This window comes from Myodes glareolus, chromosome 13 (genome assembly GCF_982192425.1).
Source record: "Myodes glareolus chromosome 13, mMyoGla1.1, whole genome shotgun sequence".
NCBI lineage: Eukaryota > Metazoa > Chordata > Mammalia > Rodentia > Cricetidae > Myodes > Myodes glareolus.
The window spans coordinates 66,476,957-66,496,715 of record NC_142038.1 but is presented as its reverse complement, the minus strand read 5'-3'; the positions used below and the strand labels follow the sequence as shown (position 1 = coordinate 66,496,715).

The window sequence follows — 19,759 nt, the reverse complement described above, 5'->3', positions numbered from 1 at the left end:
TTCTCGGGCTCAGGTGAGGGGCCCGGAAGACCAATGCAGTGGCATGGGTGAGGAAAGGTGCCCTGCCCCCTCTGGCCCTTGCTATCTGTGGCGGGCAAGAGAGCTGGCCCCAGAGTCACCTATGCCCTGCCCCTCACCAGCTGCAGCATACAAGAGAGCAAACCCTGTATCCCACCTGGGCAGCACACTAGAGCTGGCCCTGTTGTAGCGGGTGCAGGTGAGCCAGCCCTGAGTGCAGGAGAGCTGGAGAACTGCGTCTCATCATCTTATGTCCCCTACAGCAATTAGGAGAGAGGGCCCTGCACCTCACTGGGTAAACCAGTAGAGCCAGCCCCTGTGGTATGAGTGTGGGGGTCCCAGACCTGAGGGCCTATGAGCTCCTTGCTGCAGGAGGCACTGGATGAGCTAGCTGAGGCAGTGCTGGAGAGCCTGCCCAAGTAGTGACCATGAGGGAAAGCTGGTGGTGGGACCAACCCAGCTACCACCCAGGCCCAGAACCAGGGCTAGGAGTTGGCCCACCCAACATCCACCTCATCTATGTTGGAGCATGTGAAGGGAACAAACCTACAGTCAAAACAGCAGGATCTCCACGACACAGAACAACAGCAGGATATCCAAGAGGAGTCCAAGAGAAAGCCCGTTATCAGTGGGGTAGCAGAAGCCAGAGACCTTGAGCCAGGCCAATGACTCCTGGCCATAAACACTTGCAAGTAAAGATGAAAAGACTAAAGAGTAAAGTGTGTGACTCACCAGGACACGATACAGTTTCAAAGAGAAGATTCTCTCTCTCTCTCTCTCTCTCTCTCTCTCTCTCTCTCTCTCTCGTTTGTTTTGTTTGTTATATTTGATCTTTGGCTTTTCTTTTAAATTTTGTTTTGTTTGGGAATTAAAACAAATTTCTGTCTCCACTACAAATACTTGATTAGCGCTGCTGCTCTGATTTATACCTAGAGTTTCTTAGCTGATCAATAAACAGATTTCCTGCTTATTAAAATATAACCGAAGTTCTCTTCTTCAGTTGACAGGAAAGGGATTCTTATTTCAGATCCATGGTTAGAAAAACAAATAAACCGGGCTTGCTGGCACATGCCTTTAATTTTAGTACTCAGGGGGCAGTGGCAGGTGGGTATTAGTAAGTACGAGGCCAGCCTGGTGTACACAGTGAATTCCAGGACAGCCCGAACTATGTAGAGAGACAGTTCCTCAAGAAAAAACAGATAATAATAATAGCAGTAGGAACAAGAACAATAACAATAAAAATGAAAGAAAGAAAACCAAAGGAGTTTTTAAAAAGTACAGACAGGTTTATGAAAAACTTGTAAACCATATCAAATGTTTGTAACAGATCAAAGCAATCTCCTAGAAAGTAGAGAGAAAGAGAACTAGAAACGGGAGGGGCACAAATGACCCAGAAGTCGGCACAAAGGGTACGGCACAGAAGCGGAGGACTAAGTGCCGCCGTCACGGCTTCAACCAAACCATAAGAGAAGACAAAGGGAGGGGTCTTTGTAAAACCTGACAGCACAAAATAGATTAAAGAATGCAGTGGCATTTTCCTTTTATTTTAATAAGTAAAGCTTGCCTGAAGATCAGAGAGTAAAACAGCCCCACTGGTCAGTCTTACAGACCAGGCAGTAGTGACACACATCTTTAATCCCTGTAGCCACACTTGTTGCCATAGAAACTGGGTAGTGCATGCCTTTAATCCCAGAACTAGAGAGGATTATAAAATGTGAGGAGAGAGCTCTCAATCTCAGTCTCATTCTGAGATTCCTGGAGGCAGAGTCGCCATTTTGGACTGAGGTCGAGGTAAGTGGCAATATCTGGTTGCTTTGCTTTTTGGGTCTCCAAGTTGAACCCCAATATCTGTCTCTGAGTTTTTATTAATTGTGCTTTAAAAGGAGGAAGGTAAAGAAGAAGAGGGGAGGATCCCAAAGGTTCCAGAAAGGGGAAAAACCAAAAATTCTGATCTACATACAAAAATTATCAAAATTCCAGTCATATTCTAAAAGGAACACTACACTGGAGAATAGAAACAGACACAGGGGAGGCGGGAACCCTTCACAGGCATGGCTCACTGTGTGCCTAAAAAACGCAGTGACAGCCGGCAGAAATCTTAGTGAGAGCAGGGTGGACATGAACAAGCAATGCCATTAAAAGAGATGAGTCTAGAAACACAAAAACCACTATTTACACTCTGAACTCTGCACATTTGACTCCATGTCCCGGTGTACGTCTAGGGTGAAGCTGTGAAAGCAGAATGAGCTCTAAATGTATTCCTTCCATAGCAGGACAGCTACAGGCAATGACAGCAGTAGAGGAAGCTTGAGGGCGAAGTTCAGTGGTTAAGCTCATGCCCAGCATGCTGAGGCCCAGGGCTTAGCCAGGGAGGCAGGGAGGAAGAGACATCGACATAAATACAGAACAAGCTGGAAAGTTCTAGGTTGTTCTCTCTGAGTATGAGAACTGAAGGAGAGGGTGAGTGACAGGAACGGTTGTATCATAATCCTCTCCTACCTTAAAATAAATGATTACCCAAACTGAAAACTGAAGAAAGCGTTTTATACAGGTGGCTTCTGGATATGAGATCAATGGTTAAAACAGAGCATCTCTCCCGCCCACCCCTTTGCACATGCACACCTCACAGCTCTCTTCTGCACGCACTGTCAGAAAGGCTTTTGAGCTCTCTGTCAAAGGCTGTTCTTGATCGTGTCCATTTTTCTTAGCACCTATTGCATACTACCCGTGCACAGTCGTCGGAAATGGAAAGCAAGGCTGAGCTGGGTCCGCTGCCTTTGTGTGCTCCCCATACTCAGTTTTTAAAATAATACTAAGGCCGAAAATCACTAGATGTCTCATACAGCTCAAGTAATATTTTGGTCTGTTTTTAGGAAGTCTGTGGTAAAGTCTTACTCTAGTCAGGATGGCCTGGCCTGAAACTCAAATCACTATGTAGCCCAGGCTGGCCTTGGAGTTGCATCAACACTCCTGCCTCAGCTCCCTAAGTGCTGGGAGGACAAGTATGGCCACAATGTCTAGTTCTCAGGAATTTCTTCTTTATCAAATGTTTTTATTTGTGTGTGTGTGTGTGTGTGAAGGAGAGAGAGAGAGAGAGAGAGAGAGAGAGAGAGAGAGAGAATATATACAGTCCAAGTGGGTGCCTGCAGAGGCCAGAAGGGAGTATTAGATCCCCTGGAGCTGGAGTTACAGGAGGTTATAAGCCACCCTATATGGGGGTTGAGAACTGAACAGGGGTCCTCTCCAAAAGCAGCAAGTGCTCTCGGTAATCAGTGAGCTACTTCTTCAGCCCCACCGAGTAACTCCTTGCTGCCATGTATTAATTTAAATCGGATACTCTGCATACTTGATTAATTTTGTCACTACTACCTGGGCCTCTCCTCTTCCACGTCTATGATTCTACAGACCCACATCCAACTCCCGTAAACTTCAAGCTCTCTGGGTCATTTCTGTAACACAAATTTAGCCATCACTCCCTAGAGGGGGTCTGGGGACAAAAAGAAGCCCAGAGTGGGTAATCTGGGGCTGGACTTTTATATTTCATAAAAGAACATGATCATTATGCTCATCAGTTTTAATAAAACCAAACGATAGTTTTGAAGTGCCTGAAAGACATGCAATACTGGCCAATCACTGGCGTTTCGGGTATCATGGCAAATGCCTGCTGTCCTCACCCACAGCACTGTAAATGACAACGAAGGGCAGAAGTCACTAAGAGACTCGCATATGTGTTTCCAAGATGCCAAGCCCTTCATCTGGTGCCATTTAAGCCAAACTAACCACAGCTGGAGCCACCAGCCTGGGCATCACTTTGAGCTAAAGTCGTCTTTAACTTCCAGAGTAAACAAGGCACCTAAAGCATCCAAGGAACTACTGCAAATAAACCCACCATGGCTGACAAAGCAGCCAGAGTGATTTAAGGCTCTGGAAACAATGCCGACAAACCTCCCGCAACCTATCTTCCTGTGAAGGCGGTGAGTGAGTGCCGTCCACGGAGCAACCACTACTTTGAAAGCCCTGAACAGTTTCCAGAGGTTACGTGGGACAGACACTCTTGAGATTCACCGCAGCTTCTGTGCAAGGCAGACATTATTTCATCTAATGAATGGATGGAAACAAAATGAGCTCCAGGCAACCTGCCTGCCTCCCCGCTCCAGAACCACACCCAGAGAAAAGGGAACCGCCAAAGGAAAAGGTGCTAGGCAGGTCCCAACACCACTTTCAAAAGGAAAGAACAGAGAAAAGAAGGAGACCAAAGGACGCCTCTCAACAGCTCCACTTCTACAAGAGGAAACCCTGGAAGGTGCCAAGGAACTCCATTAGAGAGAGCTTTAATGTGCTTGTCACTAACACGGGTAGATGGCCGGGGTTGATGGCCTCACTTGAAGCCTCCATTAAGTAAGGAAGGGCACAAAGTTCATTCTAATGAACCCATCGTCTCTACCCCACACAGCTCTGACCTATTCACGGCCAGTAGCTATACCTCGTTTCTTCAGTTCCACAAGCTGCTCAGAAAGGCAGCATGTGATTCTGAGAACGTATGGTTTCTACACGGAAGTAGTCTAAGTCTGATGGTGCTGAAAGTCAGACACAGTCCTGAAAACCTGAAACCAACAGACGTAAATAATCATGACCAATTTACCTTCACATGTAAAATTAAAAACATTAATCAGTTTTCTTGGAGTGCTCACTTACAGTTTTGTATATTTTACTGACCTCTTTTTTAATTTTGGCAGATTATATCTAAGTCTTCGCAAAAATAATTAGATGCATTTTAGTAATCATGCCTCCATCTCTCCCAGAAGCCTGGAAGGCTCCTCACTTAAAGGGTTTTCCCTGACAATGCTTCCTCCATATCTACTCATGTGCAATCTATACTAATTGCTCAATAAACGCTGCCTAAATGAGCCTGGTGCGGCCTTAATGTTGCCAACACAGACTCTATTTCCCCATCCCCTTGGGTGACAACCACAGTCGAACATTTCACACCTTCATTCCCATCACCCTGCAGCCATGTAATTAGTCTGGTCAGTGAGTGGTAAAGGAACACAGTGAGACTTTTGTGACATCTCCTTAGAGGAGGACATCTTTTGTCCCCACCCTGCCCCACCCCCCACTGAACCAAGTACAAGCAGAAAGGGGGCTGACCAGAGTCCTGGCAGCCACTTTGGGCTATACGTTAACTAAGAAGTAATGTGATAGGGCAGATTGGGGGTAAAAAAGGAAAAAGAAAAACATGTTGTGGTTTGTGTTCAGGACCTTTCACGACAGCCACGGGTTATCAGCTTGCAAGACGTCACACAGAAAAGAGTGTCTTGTGTGTCTTCCAAGAATACATTTCCCATCAGCAAGGGACTCCTACGGAAGGTTCTAAGAGGCTCACAAAAGCAAACAACTCTTTGTGAAAGCATCCCCTCGTCACTTCATCTCTATTGAAACCATAGCTGGGAGAGGGGAAGAAAGAATTTCCTTGTTTGGTGCAGGGCACTATGAGGAACATCTGCTTGCTCAAGTCATCATTGCTCCCAGCCAAACTCAACACCCACATATAAAACTTATTCATATCCCAGAGTGCAAAAAAAGATACATGAAATTCTTAGTATCACACACACAGATACAGTAAGCTCAACATACTTTACACTGCAGCTGAATGGACTTCCCAGTGAAAATCCTCACAGTCAACCTCTCCAACTAGTGTGGCCTGCAGAAGTTCCTGGCATGTCTAAACTTTTAAAATGATCAGCTAAGGCAGGAGACCAGTTACTGAGAGTGTCCTGTGCTTGCAAAAGGCCAGTTACCTCGAGATACTCTTTCTAGGTGAGATTAAGGTTTGAAGATGAAAGAAAAGGAAGAGGGCTTAGATCTGGGGAGCCACAGAGAAACCAGCACATGAGTAGGAGAGTCTCCACAAGTACACGTATCAGCTTGAAAATTTAGACACATACCCCCACCTGACAGTGGAAAGCCCACTATGGAGAGAGACAGGGGTTTCTGGTGTTGGGGGAGGGGTGATGAGAACCAAGTGTGTTTACTCTTTGTTACACAAAGAGTTTTAATATGTTTAACTACTTAAAACAAAGATCTTAAGAGTGCCTCTAGGGAATGTCATGGATCTTGTCAATGTGACATCCCATAATATGCCAGGAGACACTTTATTTCCACAACAGGGAAATAAAGCCACCAATACCAACTACTTCCCATCAGAAAGTCCTTAGTTGAGTCAAATGACATTAGCTTGTGTGAGTCTAAAGGAGAGTCCACTTTCAGTTGACATCGTAAACAACAAAGTTTACTTATTTCCAGTTTCACAAAATACAGCCTTTGTTCCTTTGAAGGGTCATAAAATTACTAAGAAGTACATCCAAAACCAAATGACAGTTCTACTAGTCTAGCAGAACACTTAGTAGGGGATGTCAACCTAGAATACACTTAGTAGGGGATACCAAACAAGAATACACTTAGTAGGGATGCCAACCTAGAATATACTTACTAGGAATGCCAACCTAGAATACATTTAGTAGGGGATTCCAGCCGAGAATACACTTAGTAGGGGATACCAACCAAAAATACACTTAGTAGGGATGCCAACCTAGAATACACTTAGTAGGGGATACCAACCAAGAATACACTTAGTAGTGGATACCAACCAAGAATACACTTAGTAGTGGATACCAACCAAGAATACACTTAGTAGGGATGCCAACCTAGAATACACTTAGTAGGGATGCCAACCTAGTGGTACACTTAGAGACACCCACTTAGCAGTACATTTCATAGGGGATGCTAATCATCTAGTGGTGCACTTAGCAAGAGGCAACCCCCTCTTTAACAGCAAGTTATGATCAGGTAAAGTTAAAAGGTTTGTTCAATGATTGGCAATTCCCAGGGCAAACAGAGGGGGACACAGCCTTACCTGTCCCATTGAGTGTGGTGTTTTTATTCGTATATAGCCTGATCATATGTCCAATTGTTTTCACATTCTCTCTCAGCATGATACCTCGAGCTTGTACCATGAAGAGGTATGTGTTGGCTATAAAAGAAAAACAAGAGAGAAAGGAGGTTATGCAACAGTAAGATTTTCTTAGTAAGATTACATTCAGACTTAGCAAAGTACCCCAAAAGTGGACACTCGATTACCTCCATGCCAAAGGGGAAAACAAAATACAAGATGATGATTTCCTGCTTTAAAAACTTAGAACACTGGGTGTGGTGGCGCATGCTTTTAATCCCAGCACTAGGTAGGCAGAGGCAGGCAGATCTCTGTGAGTTCGAGGCCAACCTGGTCTACAGAGTGAGTTCCAGGACAGCCAAGGCTACACAGAGAAATCCTGTCTCGAAAAACAAAACAAAAACTTTAGGAACAGATGGACTTTTAAAAATTAAAATAGGAACCAGCAAGATGGTCCAGTGGGTTAAGATGCTTGCCACCAATCCCAATGACCTGAGTTTGACCCCTAACACCCATACAGTTGAAGAAGAAAACCAATTCCCAAAAGTTGTTCTCTGAACTCAATGTGTGCACTATAGCACTTGAGTGCACACATATACACATGCATACACACAAAAAATAAATAAAAATAAAAACTTTTAAATAAAAAGGAAAAACTTTAAGTGACAACATCCATCTTGCTAACAGAACAAGACTAAATATACAAATTATAGTAAAATTCCTTAACTTCATATAAACATAGTCATTTCAAAATACATTTATTATATGGATACAATCCTATAATTCAAAACTCACTTTTTAAAAACTCTGTATGAATTTCCTAAAACCTAAAACTTCACAAAGGTAATCCCCTACCTGACATCAAATATATTATAGGCCACCATAACTCCTGGATGGGGGTGTCTACAGTTTGTCAAAACACCAGGATGGGATCAAGGATCACCAAAATACCAGGATTGAGTCAACAATCACCATAGCACCATGATGGGGTCAAAGATCACCAAAATGTCAGGATGGGGTCTACAGACCCCCAAAACACCAGGATGGGGTCAAGGATTATCAAAATACCAGGATGGGGTACACAGATGACCAAAAGATTAGGATGGGGTACACAGATGACCAAAAGATCAGGATGGGGTACACAGATGACCGAAAGATCAGGATGGGGTCAAGGATCACCAAAACACCAGGATTGGGTCAAAAATCACCAAAACACCAGGATGGGTTTACAGATCACTAAAATACCAAGATTGAGTCATAATTATGGAGCGTCACAAGGCCTCAATGTGTCTGAAAAGAGGAATAACTTAGAATTGATAGCCACTTGGATCATTTCTATGAGTTAATTACTATACTATACTTCCTCTCAAATACAAAATATGAAAAAAAAAATCAACCATCAATGTGCAGTTTAAGGCTAGTAGCTTTAATTCTCTGTGGTGTTTGCAAAACAGGCCCCTAATTTCTATTTGCTGGGAAATCAGTAAATTGACAGACTTCAGAATGCCTTGACTAAGGTGTTACACTCCCTTGAGCAAGCAGGGAGCTAAGTCAGAAGACCCTCTTTGGGAGGCCCCATTTGGGCCAGCCTGCAGGGCCCCAGCTCTGTCACTTTAAAGAGGTAGCATTGCACTAGATGTCCCCTAAAGCCCCTTCCATGCTGACCAGTTTCATCACAAAGCCAAACCTTCAGGACTCCATTCAGAAAAGACGTTCATTCCCACAGCAAAGGCAGACAGGCACCAGCAAGACTTGGTTAACAGACGTGACGCAAAGCTATCAGTACGGAGTAATGGCACGCTCACAATGAACGCCCAGGCAGGGACGTCTGTTGGAGAGTACTTGCTCAGCGAACAGAAAGCCCTGGGCCCAAGCCCAGCACTACATGACTTTTTTCTTTCACTTTCAATTAAAAAAAAAAAAAACAAAAGATAAACAGAAATCCAGGTTTTACATAAGCTTTACTTCAATCATATTTTTGAGGTATGTTTCATGCTGTGAGGTGGCTCAGAGGGTAGATGCACCCGCCACCAAGCCTGATTATCCATGTGCACACTGGCATATACATATAGGAACACACTAACATAAATGTAGAGAGTGTGTCTTCATGCTTTCTAGAAGCGGTCTTATAACTGAACTTCACTTGTTCAGACTTGCACTTATTGTGTACGGCTGGAAACACCACACGATTTTACACTTTTGCCTTGAGTGGCTGCCAAGAGGCTAAGAGCGCAGGGACCTTAGCCTGGGTCCTAGAGACAGAAACGTTAACATCACATACTTGCAGCTGCAAGTAATGAAACTTCAGAAAAAAAAAACAAAGCAGATCATCATGACGGAGATGAATTTTTTTTACCAAAGGAATGCGTTTGACATTCATGGCATGGATGGAGAAAGAGACAGAGGGAGGAGCTGGGGAGCATGCTCAAGAGTGGGAAGAAATCCATTAGCTCACTGTAAATCATTTAGTCAAGACAATTGCATTCCTCGGGTGAGTGGCCCTCCTGGGTGTGGTCCCTAAAGACAGAAACCCATTTGGGAATGAAGATGTGCTTAAACACAGAGCAGCACACAGGGACACAGTGATGCGCAGACAAGTCACACTAAACAAACCATCAGGACCAAGTCCCCAACGTCATACAGCTACTGTGATCGCATTCAGATACAACCTAGCTAATCTAGCAAAGTGTCGCTAATACCAAATGCAATCTCTTGCTGGTAAGACTTTAAGAAAAAAAAAATCCTTACCTAAAATTTTTATTCTAATTTGTAAGAAACTATAATTTAGAAAATAATTAAGGTTGTCTTTCTTGTCTTTGCCCTTATGTCTTAAGACAACTCAGAATTATATATTTAAAAAAACTTCTTAATTAAAACCATGCTGTGCCCTCTTTAATTAGCTCATTTTCTACTTTCCTCTACATAATGAGACATAAATCCCACTTGTTTGCCAGTTATCCTTTCAGAAGGAAGAAAACACCATAAAAAGACAACTTAGGGAAAGGAAAGAAAAAGAAAAAAACTTCAAAAGGCAGTAGTTTACAAAAGTGTCTAGGCACTCTATGCAAAGCTTGTGATGGGGACTTGAGGAACCCCCCTCCTTCTCCACTATAAAAAAAAATTAAGAGATTTATTTAAAAAAAAAAAAAAGCTTATGTCGACCACCCTTCCCACATCCAGCCCTGCTCACGGGAAACGCTGAGCATTGGTGGTGAAGAGACTGTACCAGGGGCGGGCACACCAACGTGTCACTGCACAGGGAAGTCTCCAGCACTGACTCCTGGGCTCCTGACTGCTGAGACACGGCTGCCTGCTAAGAGCTTTACTGTCGTGTGAACAGCGCTTCCAAAGGGACCGAGGGGAAGGGAATCTGGCTGCAGCTATAATGATGGCATTGCTGCTGAGAAAGGGATGGGAAACACAAGCAGGAGACGTGCAGGTAACCGCAGGAGCTGGAACTAGACGGGTGGATTACCAGAACAGTGATCCAGAATGGATATATAATGAGCTCCCGTACACAGATGACACAGGCTAAGGCTAAATGACTCCCAAATTAATTAACCTCAGAAGAATCTACAGAGTAAGAGGAAGCCAACTAGGTTAAATGCTGCAAAGGCTACAGCGGGAAAGACCACGGTAGCTTGAGGGCAGGTGAGGTGGCTCAGTGGTTAAGAGCACTCGCTCTTCTTGAAGAACACTAGGGTCCCGTTCCCATCACCCATGTTAGATGATGGCCCACAAGGGCCTGTAACTCTGACTCCAGGGGATCTGACAACATCCTCTGACTTCTGTGGACAGCTAAATAAAAGTAAGTCTTAAAAAAGAAAAGTGCAATAAAATAAAAGCATAATTTAAGGGAGAGTACCTAACACATGACAGATGAGATATGCTTTGCCAGACATAACTAGATATACCTTATGTGTGCCATCTTAATTAATTCTCTCAGGCAGCTCCATGGGTGCTAATAGTATTCCCATCGACTAATAAAGAAATTGAGGTGGGGCATTGAGAAAACCACATCCTTACTGCAGTAATGAAGCAGTCACCATCGCAGCTCTCCGCCTCCTGACATGCTATGAGGAGGCCCCTGCTAACCTCTGAGACAGCAGTGTCTTTTCGAAATGAAAGAATAGTCAACAGCTCAGCGGACAGTGCATTTCCTGAAAGGAAAGTGGGCAGCCAGCACGGTGAAGAGAAGACTCCTTAGAGGGGGGAGCATGCCCGTGGCCCAAGAGGAAGAGGCCAGCAGAACCATTTGCAGCACTCAAGAGAACGAAGACCAAGGGAAGGGGGGCATTTCTGCCAATGGTGGAGTGAGCAGAGGACTTTCTTCCTCTGAGGAGGAAGGGAGCATAGGACTCAGAGTGTGACCTTCAGCCACTGGAGAGTTCAGAAGCCGTGTAAGATAAGTTGGACAGCTCCCAGGACGTGGACGGCTGAAACAGGACAAAGAGAAGTGAGGAGACTGGAGTGGGCTGCACTGTGAACCAGGCGGAAAAGGCTGAAGGCCATGAAAGCCTGGGAGGCTGCTGTGTGTAGAGGAATGGGGAGAGCAAGCTTCTCATGGGCTGATTGACACCAGCCTTCAGCAAAGCAGAGTTAAGGATCTTGAGACCAAGAGACCATTCTGGGTCATCGGATTATCCAGTGGCAGTTGCTCTTATAAAAAGAAGGGAAAGGGGATGTTATGGATATAGACTCACAGAAAGCACATGGAAACAGAGGCAGAAACTCATGTGATCCCAGACCAGGAGGCCAGGAGGTCCCTGCAACCTCAGGATGAAATATCTTGTCAAGGCCTTCATTTCAGGCATCAAGCCTTGGAAGAGGTAATTTCCAGTGTTTAAGCCATGGGTGTCGGAAGGTGTGCAGACCTCGAAAACTAATGTACTAGCTGAGAGGGAGTCAGCTTTCTTCACTATGAGATCAGAAACAGAAAAACAAAAAGGAAAAAAAAAAACCCAGAGGTAACTTACAAGTGGATCTGAAGGGCCTGAGGGACAACAATTTAGAAGCAATGCTGCAGCAGAGATACAGGGGACCAAGTGAGGACAAAGAGAAATTCAAGACAAAAAGTTGCCAGGGGTGAGGGTGGGGGGGTTTCTAAGACCGATGACCTGAGTTGGATCCCCAAAACCTACAGGGTAGAAGAAAGCTCTGGAGGGCGATCCTCTGACCTCCACACACATCATGCAGTCATAGGCATTCACACACACACATTCTCTCTCTCTCTCCCCTCTCTCTCTTTCTCTCTCTCTCTCTCTGTTACACACACACACACACACACACACACACGCACGCACGCAGGCACGCACACGCACGCACACGCCCGCACATGTGCAAACAAGTGAAAGCAATCATGAAGAATGCAGCACCATAACCCAGACTACAATTCAAAAGAGACACAAAACAACAGGAGAGAAGCTACCTCACACATCACCTAAGAACACCCAAGGAGGCAGTATCTGAAAACACACTAGTAGCTGCTAACTACTGAGCCAGGCATCTAAGGGTTTCTAGGAACTACAATAATCTTCTAAATAGCTGTTTCAGGCTCTGGGAATTTAGCTTCTTTCCATGTCAGAGCCATGTTAAATAAACCTCCAGAAATTGCTCATCCATGTTCACAAAAGAAAATACACTTATAATAATTATAGTCTAATACCAGGATTAGGTCAAACCAAGCATGAAACATGGTTGGTACTTTGCAAGAGTTCTCAACCTGTAGGATCATAACCCTTTGGGGATCAAACAACTCTTTCATAGTGGTCATTGAAGGCCATTGGAAAACACAGATATTTATATCATGATTCATAACAGTAGCAAAATTACAGTTATGAAATAGCAATGAAAATAATTTTATGGTTGGGGGGAGTCACCACAACATGAGGAACTATATTAAAGGGTCACAGCATTAGGAAGTTTAAGAAACACTGCTTAAGAGGAAGGATTAAAACCAAAAAATAAATATTGAGATTGTGCCAGGCTGATAAACAACTCCCATGAGGCCAAAGTATTACAGAAAGTCATAACAAAGATGGAAATTCAGACGTGGCCTCAAGGCAATCTACTGCGAAAACCATTAGCCTGTAGTATCAACTCCATCTTCCAAGTCAGTCATGGACTGACTCATGAAGAGAGCAAGAACTCCGTGTTCAGAGTCCCGCTTCAACAAGGGATAAGAAGCAGTGATAATGGACAGAACTCAACTGCTTCCAGTCCCATCCACCAGCGCCTGCTTTGATGGCACAGGCACTGAAGGTTAACCGAAGGGCCTTCCCAGCACATCTATCATTCCCATGCTGCCGTCAACAGCTATAATTTTGCTTGGAGGGAATGTATGTGAAGACTGGTTGGTCATAATTGTCATTTTTAAACACAGCAGCTTTGTATTAAAGCTGGTCAGGGTGGAGGACGCTTACCCAGCAGGTATTTACTGCCTACTGTTTACCAAGCCCTGCTGGAAACTAAGTGGTCATGCAGATTCCAAATCAAGATCGTGGACTAAGGCTTCACTGTGGGGTTCACTCGCTTAGCGGGCACAAAAGTCCCGTACCCAGTATTGCATAAAACTAGGGTCTATATCTGAAAGGCAGAGAGAGAAGGATCAGAAGTTCAAGGTCATCTCTGGCTATGTAACAGTCTCAAGACCAACTAGGGCTATCTATATAAGATCCTATCTCAAAAACAAAAGAGGGCTGAAGAGATGGCTTAGCAGTTCAGAACACATAGCGCTCTTACAGAGGACTCCAGATTCAACCTCCATCAGCCATGCTGGATGGCTTACAACTGCCTGTAACTACAGATCTGATGAATGCCCGGTTCTCCAAGGGAACCCACACTCACATGCAAACACTCCGACACTAACACACCCATTAAACATAATCACAAATAAAATAAATCACAAGGTGTGTAAGGTGTTGCACACCCCTTTAATCCTAGCACCCAGGAGGCAAAGGCTGGCAGATCTCTATGAGTTAGTTCAAGGCCACCCTGGTCTACATAGTAACCCTACCTTAAAAATCAATTAATAAATTAAATTTTACTTCATTTACAAATAAATCCGAAAGAAGGAAAAAAGGAATAAATCAAAATCTCAGAGAAAAACAAGCTTCCAAGCATGGGTTCAGTCTTGTTTAAATGTAACATATGTCAAAGAGTACCCTTACAGCCTGCTGGTAGAAAAAACCAACAAAGAACAAAGGACGCCTGCTTGTCCCGCCTTTGTCAGTTCACAATGGGGCTCACCTAGAATGCGTGCATAACTTCCTCCAAGTACAAAGCTAATGGGGAAATGAAACCAGGAGGAAAGGAGGGACTCAGGAAAGGAAGACAGCAAGGAACAGATTTGTAAAATCTAATCAGGAAACTCAATGATGTTACAGACTAAAAGACAAAGCCACAAATAAACATGCCTGGAAAGCTTTACAAAATTAGCGTTTCCGACAGCCGTAAGATGAGCGCAAACCAAATCTTTGCCCACTTCAGCGTTCTATCAGACAGAAAGACAAAGCAAGCATGGCATAAGCTATGCTTTTTAACTTCGACCACTTTGGGTTTTGATGATTAAAACTTTAGAATTTCAACTTATCTACAAGAAGAGAATGACTCTTAAAAATAATAATAATTAAAAAAAGAACAGAGGACACTGGGGAAAAAAAAAACCAACAGAATTTAGCAACTTCCAAGCCCAAAGGATACTCTTAGCCCAGGAAACAAGGCACTATCCAGCTCTGTCTCTTTAGCCTGTAAAATGAAAGTGGTCTAATTCCTCTTCCTTGCTATGAGTCAGACTGGAAATTACACTAAAATGAGAAGTTACACTTTCTTTTCTTTTTCCTATATTTAAAAAAAAATTGTATTACTATATTGTAAGGCTGGCCTCAAATTCCTGAACTCAAGCAATCCTCCTGGCTCAGGCTTCTGAACGGTTGGTAATACAGGAAATTACCAGCTCCTCAGTTATCAAAGACCATCTACACAACATTTTATTTGGCAGCTGAGGTGATTTTAGTCAATGCTATATTAATATTATAATATATATTATATATTGATATAGTCAATGCTATATTAATATTAGCAAATATATAATTGTAAAGATATTTACATTTTCCTTTAGAGTCGATATGAATGTTTTGCCTGCGTGGGTATGTGCCACATGGTGCCTGGTATTTGGGGGAGTTCAGAGGAGGGTACCAGATCCCCCAGAACTGGAGTTATAAAAGGTTGTGAGTCGCCGTGTGGGTGCTGGGAACTGAACCTGGGTCCTCTGCAAGAACAGTCAGTGCTCTTAACACTAACTGACCCATCTCTCTAGCCATATTGTAAAGATTTTTAAGATTTTTCTAGGCAAATGCTGGGAATTGATATTTTAAATTTATGCCTATTGGGAAAACTGTAAGGCTATGTTTTTATTAATTTTGTTAAAGAACTGTGGCATATCTTCCCAATAATTAAAAATGACAAATAACATATTTAGGGTCAATTATGACCAAATTCCCAAGTCACTGCTAACCTATAAATGAACATGTCACTCTCCATTTACCTATCCACCGCTCTTGGTGAAAGAAATTACTCAGCATGATAGTCAGCCACTTCCATCTTAACACAAGTTAGTCTGGTTTATAAAAACTAGGATTAGTTCTGTTAATAATCAAATGGCATCAGGTGATCAGTTCAGAAAAGTGAACCCAGGGGTAGGAAATGTAGCTCAATTGGTAGTGCACTGCCCAACAGATATAAGACCTGGGGTTCAAATCCCCACTCTGAATAAACCAACTTGACTGAACATGTTCACAATCCCAGCACTCAGAAGGTAGAGGCAGGAGGATCAGTCTGCCAAGGACAACCTCGACTACACCAAACAAAAGCCAGCCTGGCCAGTACTTGGTTCACCACCCACCACCACCGCTGGCCGGCACTTACATGTTTGTGAGAAGGTATAGCTTCCAGGTTGCAGAATTACCTGGGTTCATGTTTAAAATGAATGGGAGCCGCAATTGGAGGCTCTACTGAGAGATGTAGGGAGAAGGAACTGTCAGTGAAAGTGCTCCCGGAAGACTCTAAGATCAAGGATCATTTTATATGTGTGTGTATAATAATATATATTATACAACAGCTGCAAAGGGGCCCATTATCTTCAACAACAAACACAAGCTAATAAAAGAAAAAAAAAAGTAAGGCCAGGTATTGTGGCTGTGCCTTTAATCCCCGCATTAGGGAGGCAGAGGTAGGTGGATCTCTGTAAGTTCAAGGTAGCCTGGTTTGTATTGTTGTTCAAGAAAAGCTAAGGCTACAGAATGTGACTTTGTCTCAATACAGTCAAAAAGGAGTAAAGGGTATAAAAGGAAAAGCCGTATATCTGGAGCTAGTCCTGGGAAATAAGACCATTAAAACAGACCATCCTAAATAAGGTTTAAACGTTCATATCTGAAAGTCACTTTTAATAGTATCCAAACATAACTAGTAATGGGTAAAGGTTGAGAGACCTGTAGAGGGTATTTTAGGGCTTGGATTCCTGAGTCATAGTTGGGAATCTTTTAGGCCTTGTGTTCCCAGTAACTAAGTTGGCTTTTGCCCCCATGGCCTAACCTTACAGAGCACCTCACTAAGCAAGACAATCTGTCTGCACCTCTACTCCCTTGCCCCTCTGATTTTTTTTTTTAATTCCTGCAGGATGCAATGACAATATTTAAAAGGTCTTTTGTCAGGACAGTAACAAAGAATGTAGTGTGTGAGTAATCCCGAGGCTGGCCGTGAAGATCAGGTCATTCCAGGAAGTAAGCAGACATTACAGGGTGCTACGCTGCCTATGAACATGCCTTTGGAACACGTGAGCTTCCTCCTCCTGGAGCTCCGTGTGCTGTGTGTCCGTGGTGTGTTGTGGGCATGTTTGATTTGCCGTTTTATGGTTAGACTCCTGTGGGCATATTTGCTTTTTGGTCATCAGAGAATTTGGCAGCATTTGATTTGAGCCACTGCAAAAACCCTGCTTAGGTGAAACAGAAGTTAGCCAAAAGGAGGTTTATGTCGGCCACTATACTTCTGGCGGTGTGGCACAGCCATAGGTTGATGAAGCTATGCCAATTAACGGCAAACCTTAAGTTTGCGATTGCCCTCGTCAGCATGCCTGTCCTCTGACAGTCTAGAACAGTGGTTCTCAACCTGGGGGATGGGCAATCTTTTCACAGGAACCGTGTATCAGAGATCCTGTGTATCAGGTATCTGCAATTCATAACAGGGGCAAAATTACAGTTATGAAGTAGCACAAAGTAATTTTCTGGTTGGGGTCACCACAGCATGAGGAACTGTATTAAAGGGTCGCAGAAATAGGAAGGTTAAAAACCACTGCCCTAGCTTCACCTGGAATAAAAGGAAAAGATCTCTGTCGAATCTGTCTTTATCAGATTGGCCTGTGGACACGTCTGTGAGGGACTGCCTTGATTATTAAGTGGTACAGGACAGACCAATATGGGTTGGAAAGGGAGCCTGGGCTTTGTAAAAGAAAAAAGAAAAGTCAGCGATCAAGCCGTGTTCCTCCTGGTTCCTGCCTTGAGCGTCTGCTCTGACTGCCCTTGCTTTGGTCAGAATGGCTTATTATAGCACTAGAAAGCTAAACAGGGCAGCAATCAACCCCTTTCCCCCTTCCCAGGTAATTAATACAGCTTTTTGTTCAATTTTTTGTTTCTGAAGTTAACTGAATGAGGTGTAATAAGTTTGGGGCTCTACTAAACTACAGGTTGTTTGTTCATTATGTATTGCTTGAGCGGCACATACATTAGAAAACTACATAAAAGGGCACATTTGATATAAGCTAAGTTGATTGGAAAAGACCCTGCTTTGACTTGTTAGAAATGTACACGTTTACTGAAGGCTCTAAAGGTGGCTGGAGAGGAAGGCAGACACTCAAACCTTGTGTGTGTGTAAGACAGGTGTGAGAACAGGCCAGTCCTTGTGTGTGTGTAAGACAGGTGTGAGAACAGGCCAGTCCTTGTGTGTGTGTAAGACAGGTGTGAGAACAGGCCAGTCCTTGTGTGTGTGTAAGACAGGGGTGAGAACAGGCCAGTCCTTGTGTGTGTGTAAGACAGGGGTGAGAACAGGCCAGTCCTTGTGTGTGTGTAAGACAGGTGTGAGAACAGGCCAGTCTTTGGACAGGGAGCTGGAGTGCACCAGGCCAACCCAGCACCAACCAAGTTACAAATGTTCCAGGCCATGTTAGGGGCTTCTCCTTTTCCATGTCTTCTCCAGTCCCAGAAGGCTGGTCATCTATGTAAGGAATGCATATATGTAAACTGAACAAAAAAAAAGAAAGAAAGAAAAGAAAATAGAGCGCTTCTAAGGGCACTTATTCAGGCCTTTTAGTACATTTGGGAGTGTGTGTACATGTGTGCAGGATGTTTCTCTATAAGCCTAAAATCAGTTTTGTGATTACCCTTGCTAAGGCTAATCCAAAAGTGTTTGGTTTTTCATCTACACAAAGCTATTCAAACTGATTAGAGAGAGGGAGAAAGAGAGAGAGAGAGAGAGCTTGTTTCTCCCCCATCTTCAGCTTCACCAGGCAAAACTGTAAATTTCCTTCTGCACAGACCCAAGAGTCAGGTATCCTAACATATACATTTCAGCTCTTTCAGAAATGCTCAATGAGGACAAATGACAAAATCTCCTGAGTAAATTGGGAGCATGGGGACTTTGGGAGAGGGTTGAAGGGAAGGGGAGAGTCAGGGAGGGGAACAGAGAAAAATGTAGAGCTCAATGAATAAAAAGCAATATAAAAAAAGAAAAGAAATGCTAAATGAGACTTGGAGTGGGGGGATGACATGTCCCTTCCCCCTTTCAGCAAACAGTGCAGCCATACTGACTGTCACTCTGGGATGGACAAAGTGATGGGCTACTTCTGGGATTCTGTTCCTGATACTTCAGCAACAATCGCGGCATCCAAGGCACTGCTGCATCTGTACTCAAGACTCTCATGGCTCCACACGCTTGCACAGAGAATGAAACATGGGAACTGTGATGTCAACAGTCAGACCAAGAAGCACCAGAACAGGTGCTTCCAAGGACCTGTGGATGAACTTCTGACCTCTTAACATATTCCTGGGTGCTCAAATCCCAAGACAATAACAGACCGCATTGTCACTTCCTCAGGGAAGTTGCCTGCATGCTAAGACATCAATCAGAAGGCTACTAGTGAGGGCACATTCCCCCCTCCATAATGGGTACTCCTCAACTAGATGTGTCCTCCCCCTCTCCTCTTCCCCCACATCTTATAGTTGGGGGCAGTGTAAGGCTCCTGTCCTTCTCTGTCTGCCCGCTGGAGAACTGGATCCATCCTGACTACATGCCTACAAGAAACCACTCCCTTTCTATGAGAGTTCTAAGTCGGGATCTCCACTCTGGTCTGATCTCTTCAAAGCCCCTACCATGCTGCTCTTTCTATACCATAGTGGTAGTAGCTCTTTGTATCCAATAAATCCTACCCACAGGACAATCTGTCCCCACTTCGGGCCCAAATCTTAAACCTTTCACTCATTCCTGTGGGCAATTCCAGGTGGGAAGCGAGAGGGTGGCAGACTCTCTGGGAAGAATTCCAAAGTGCACTTGAGCCTTTTGGGTGTTCTCCTGAAATCACCGGGAGGCCATGTTTAGGAGTTATGAACTTGGGGTGTACACTGCACTTGCAGAAATGGGATGGCTCCTCAACTCTGATGGGCGAGACAGGGACAAACACCATCCTCCTGACCTGACCTCTAGGCTCCAAGCCCTTATTTCTACCTACCTAGCCACTGACAAATT

The 19,759-nt window shown here is 44.0% G+C and overlaps 1 protein-coding gene across 2 annotated transcripts in view; it reads right to left on the bottom strand.

Moving 5' to 3' along the window:
• Positions 1–19,759, bottom strand: part of B4galt6 (beta-1,4-galactosyltransferase 6) — a 64,712-nt gene that overhangs the window by 38,327 nt on the left and 6,626 nt on the right. For both annotated transcript variants that reach the window (XM_085700083.2, XM_085700082.2), the window contains exon 2: positions 6,932–7,048. In XM_085700083.2, the coding sequence (XP_085556209.2) occupies positions 6,932–7,048 (117 nt within the window). The remainder of the gene's footprint in view (positions 1–6,931; positions 7,049–19,759) is intronic.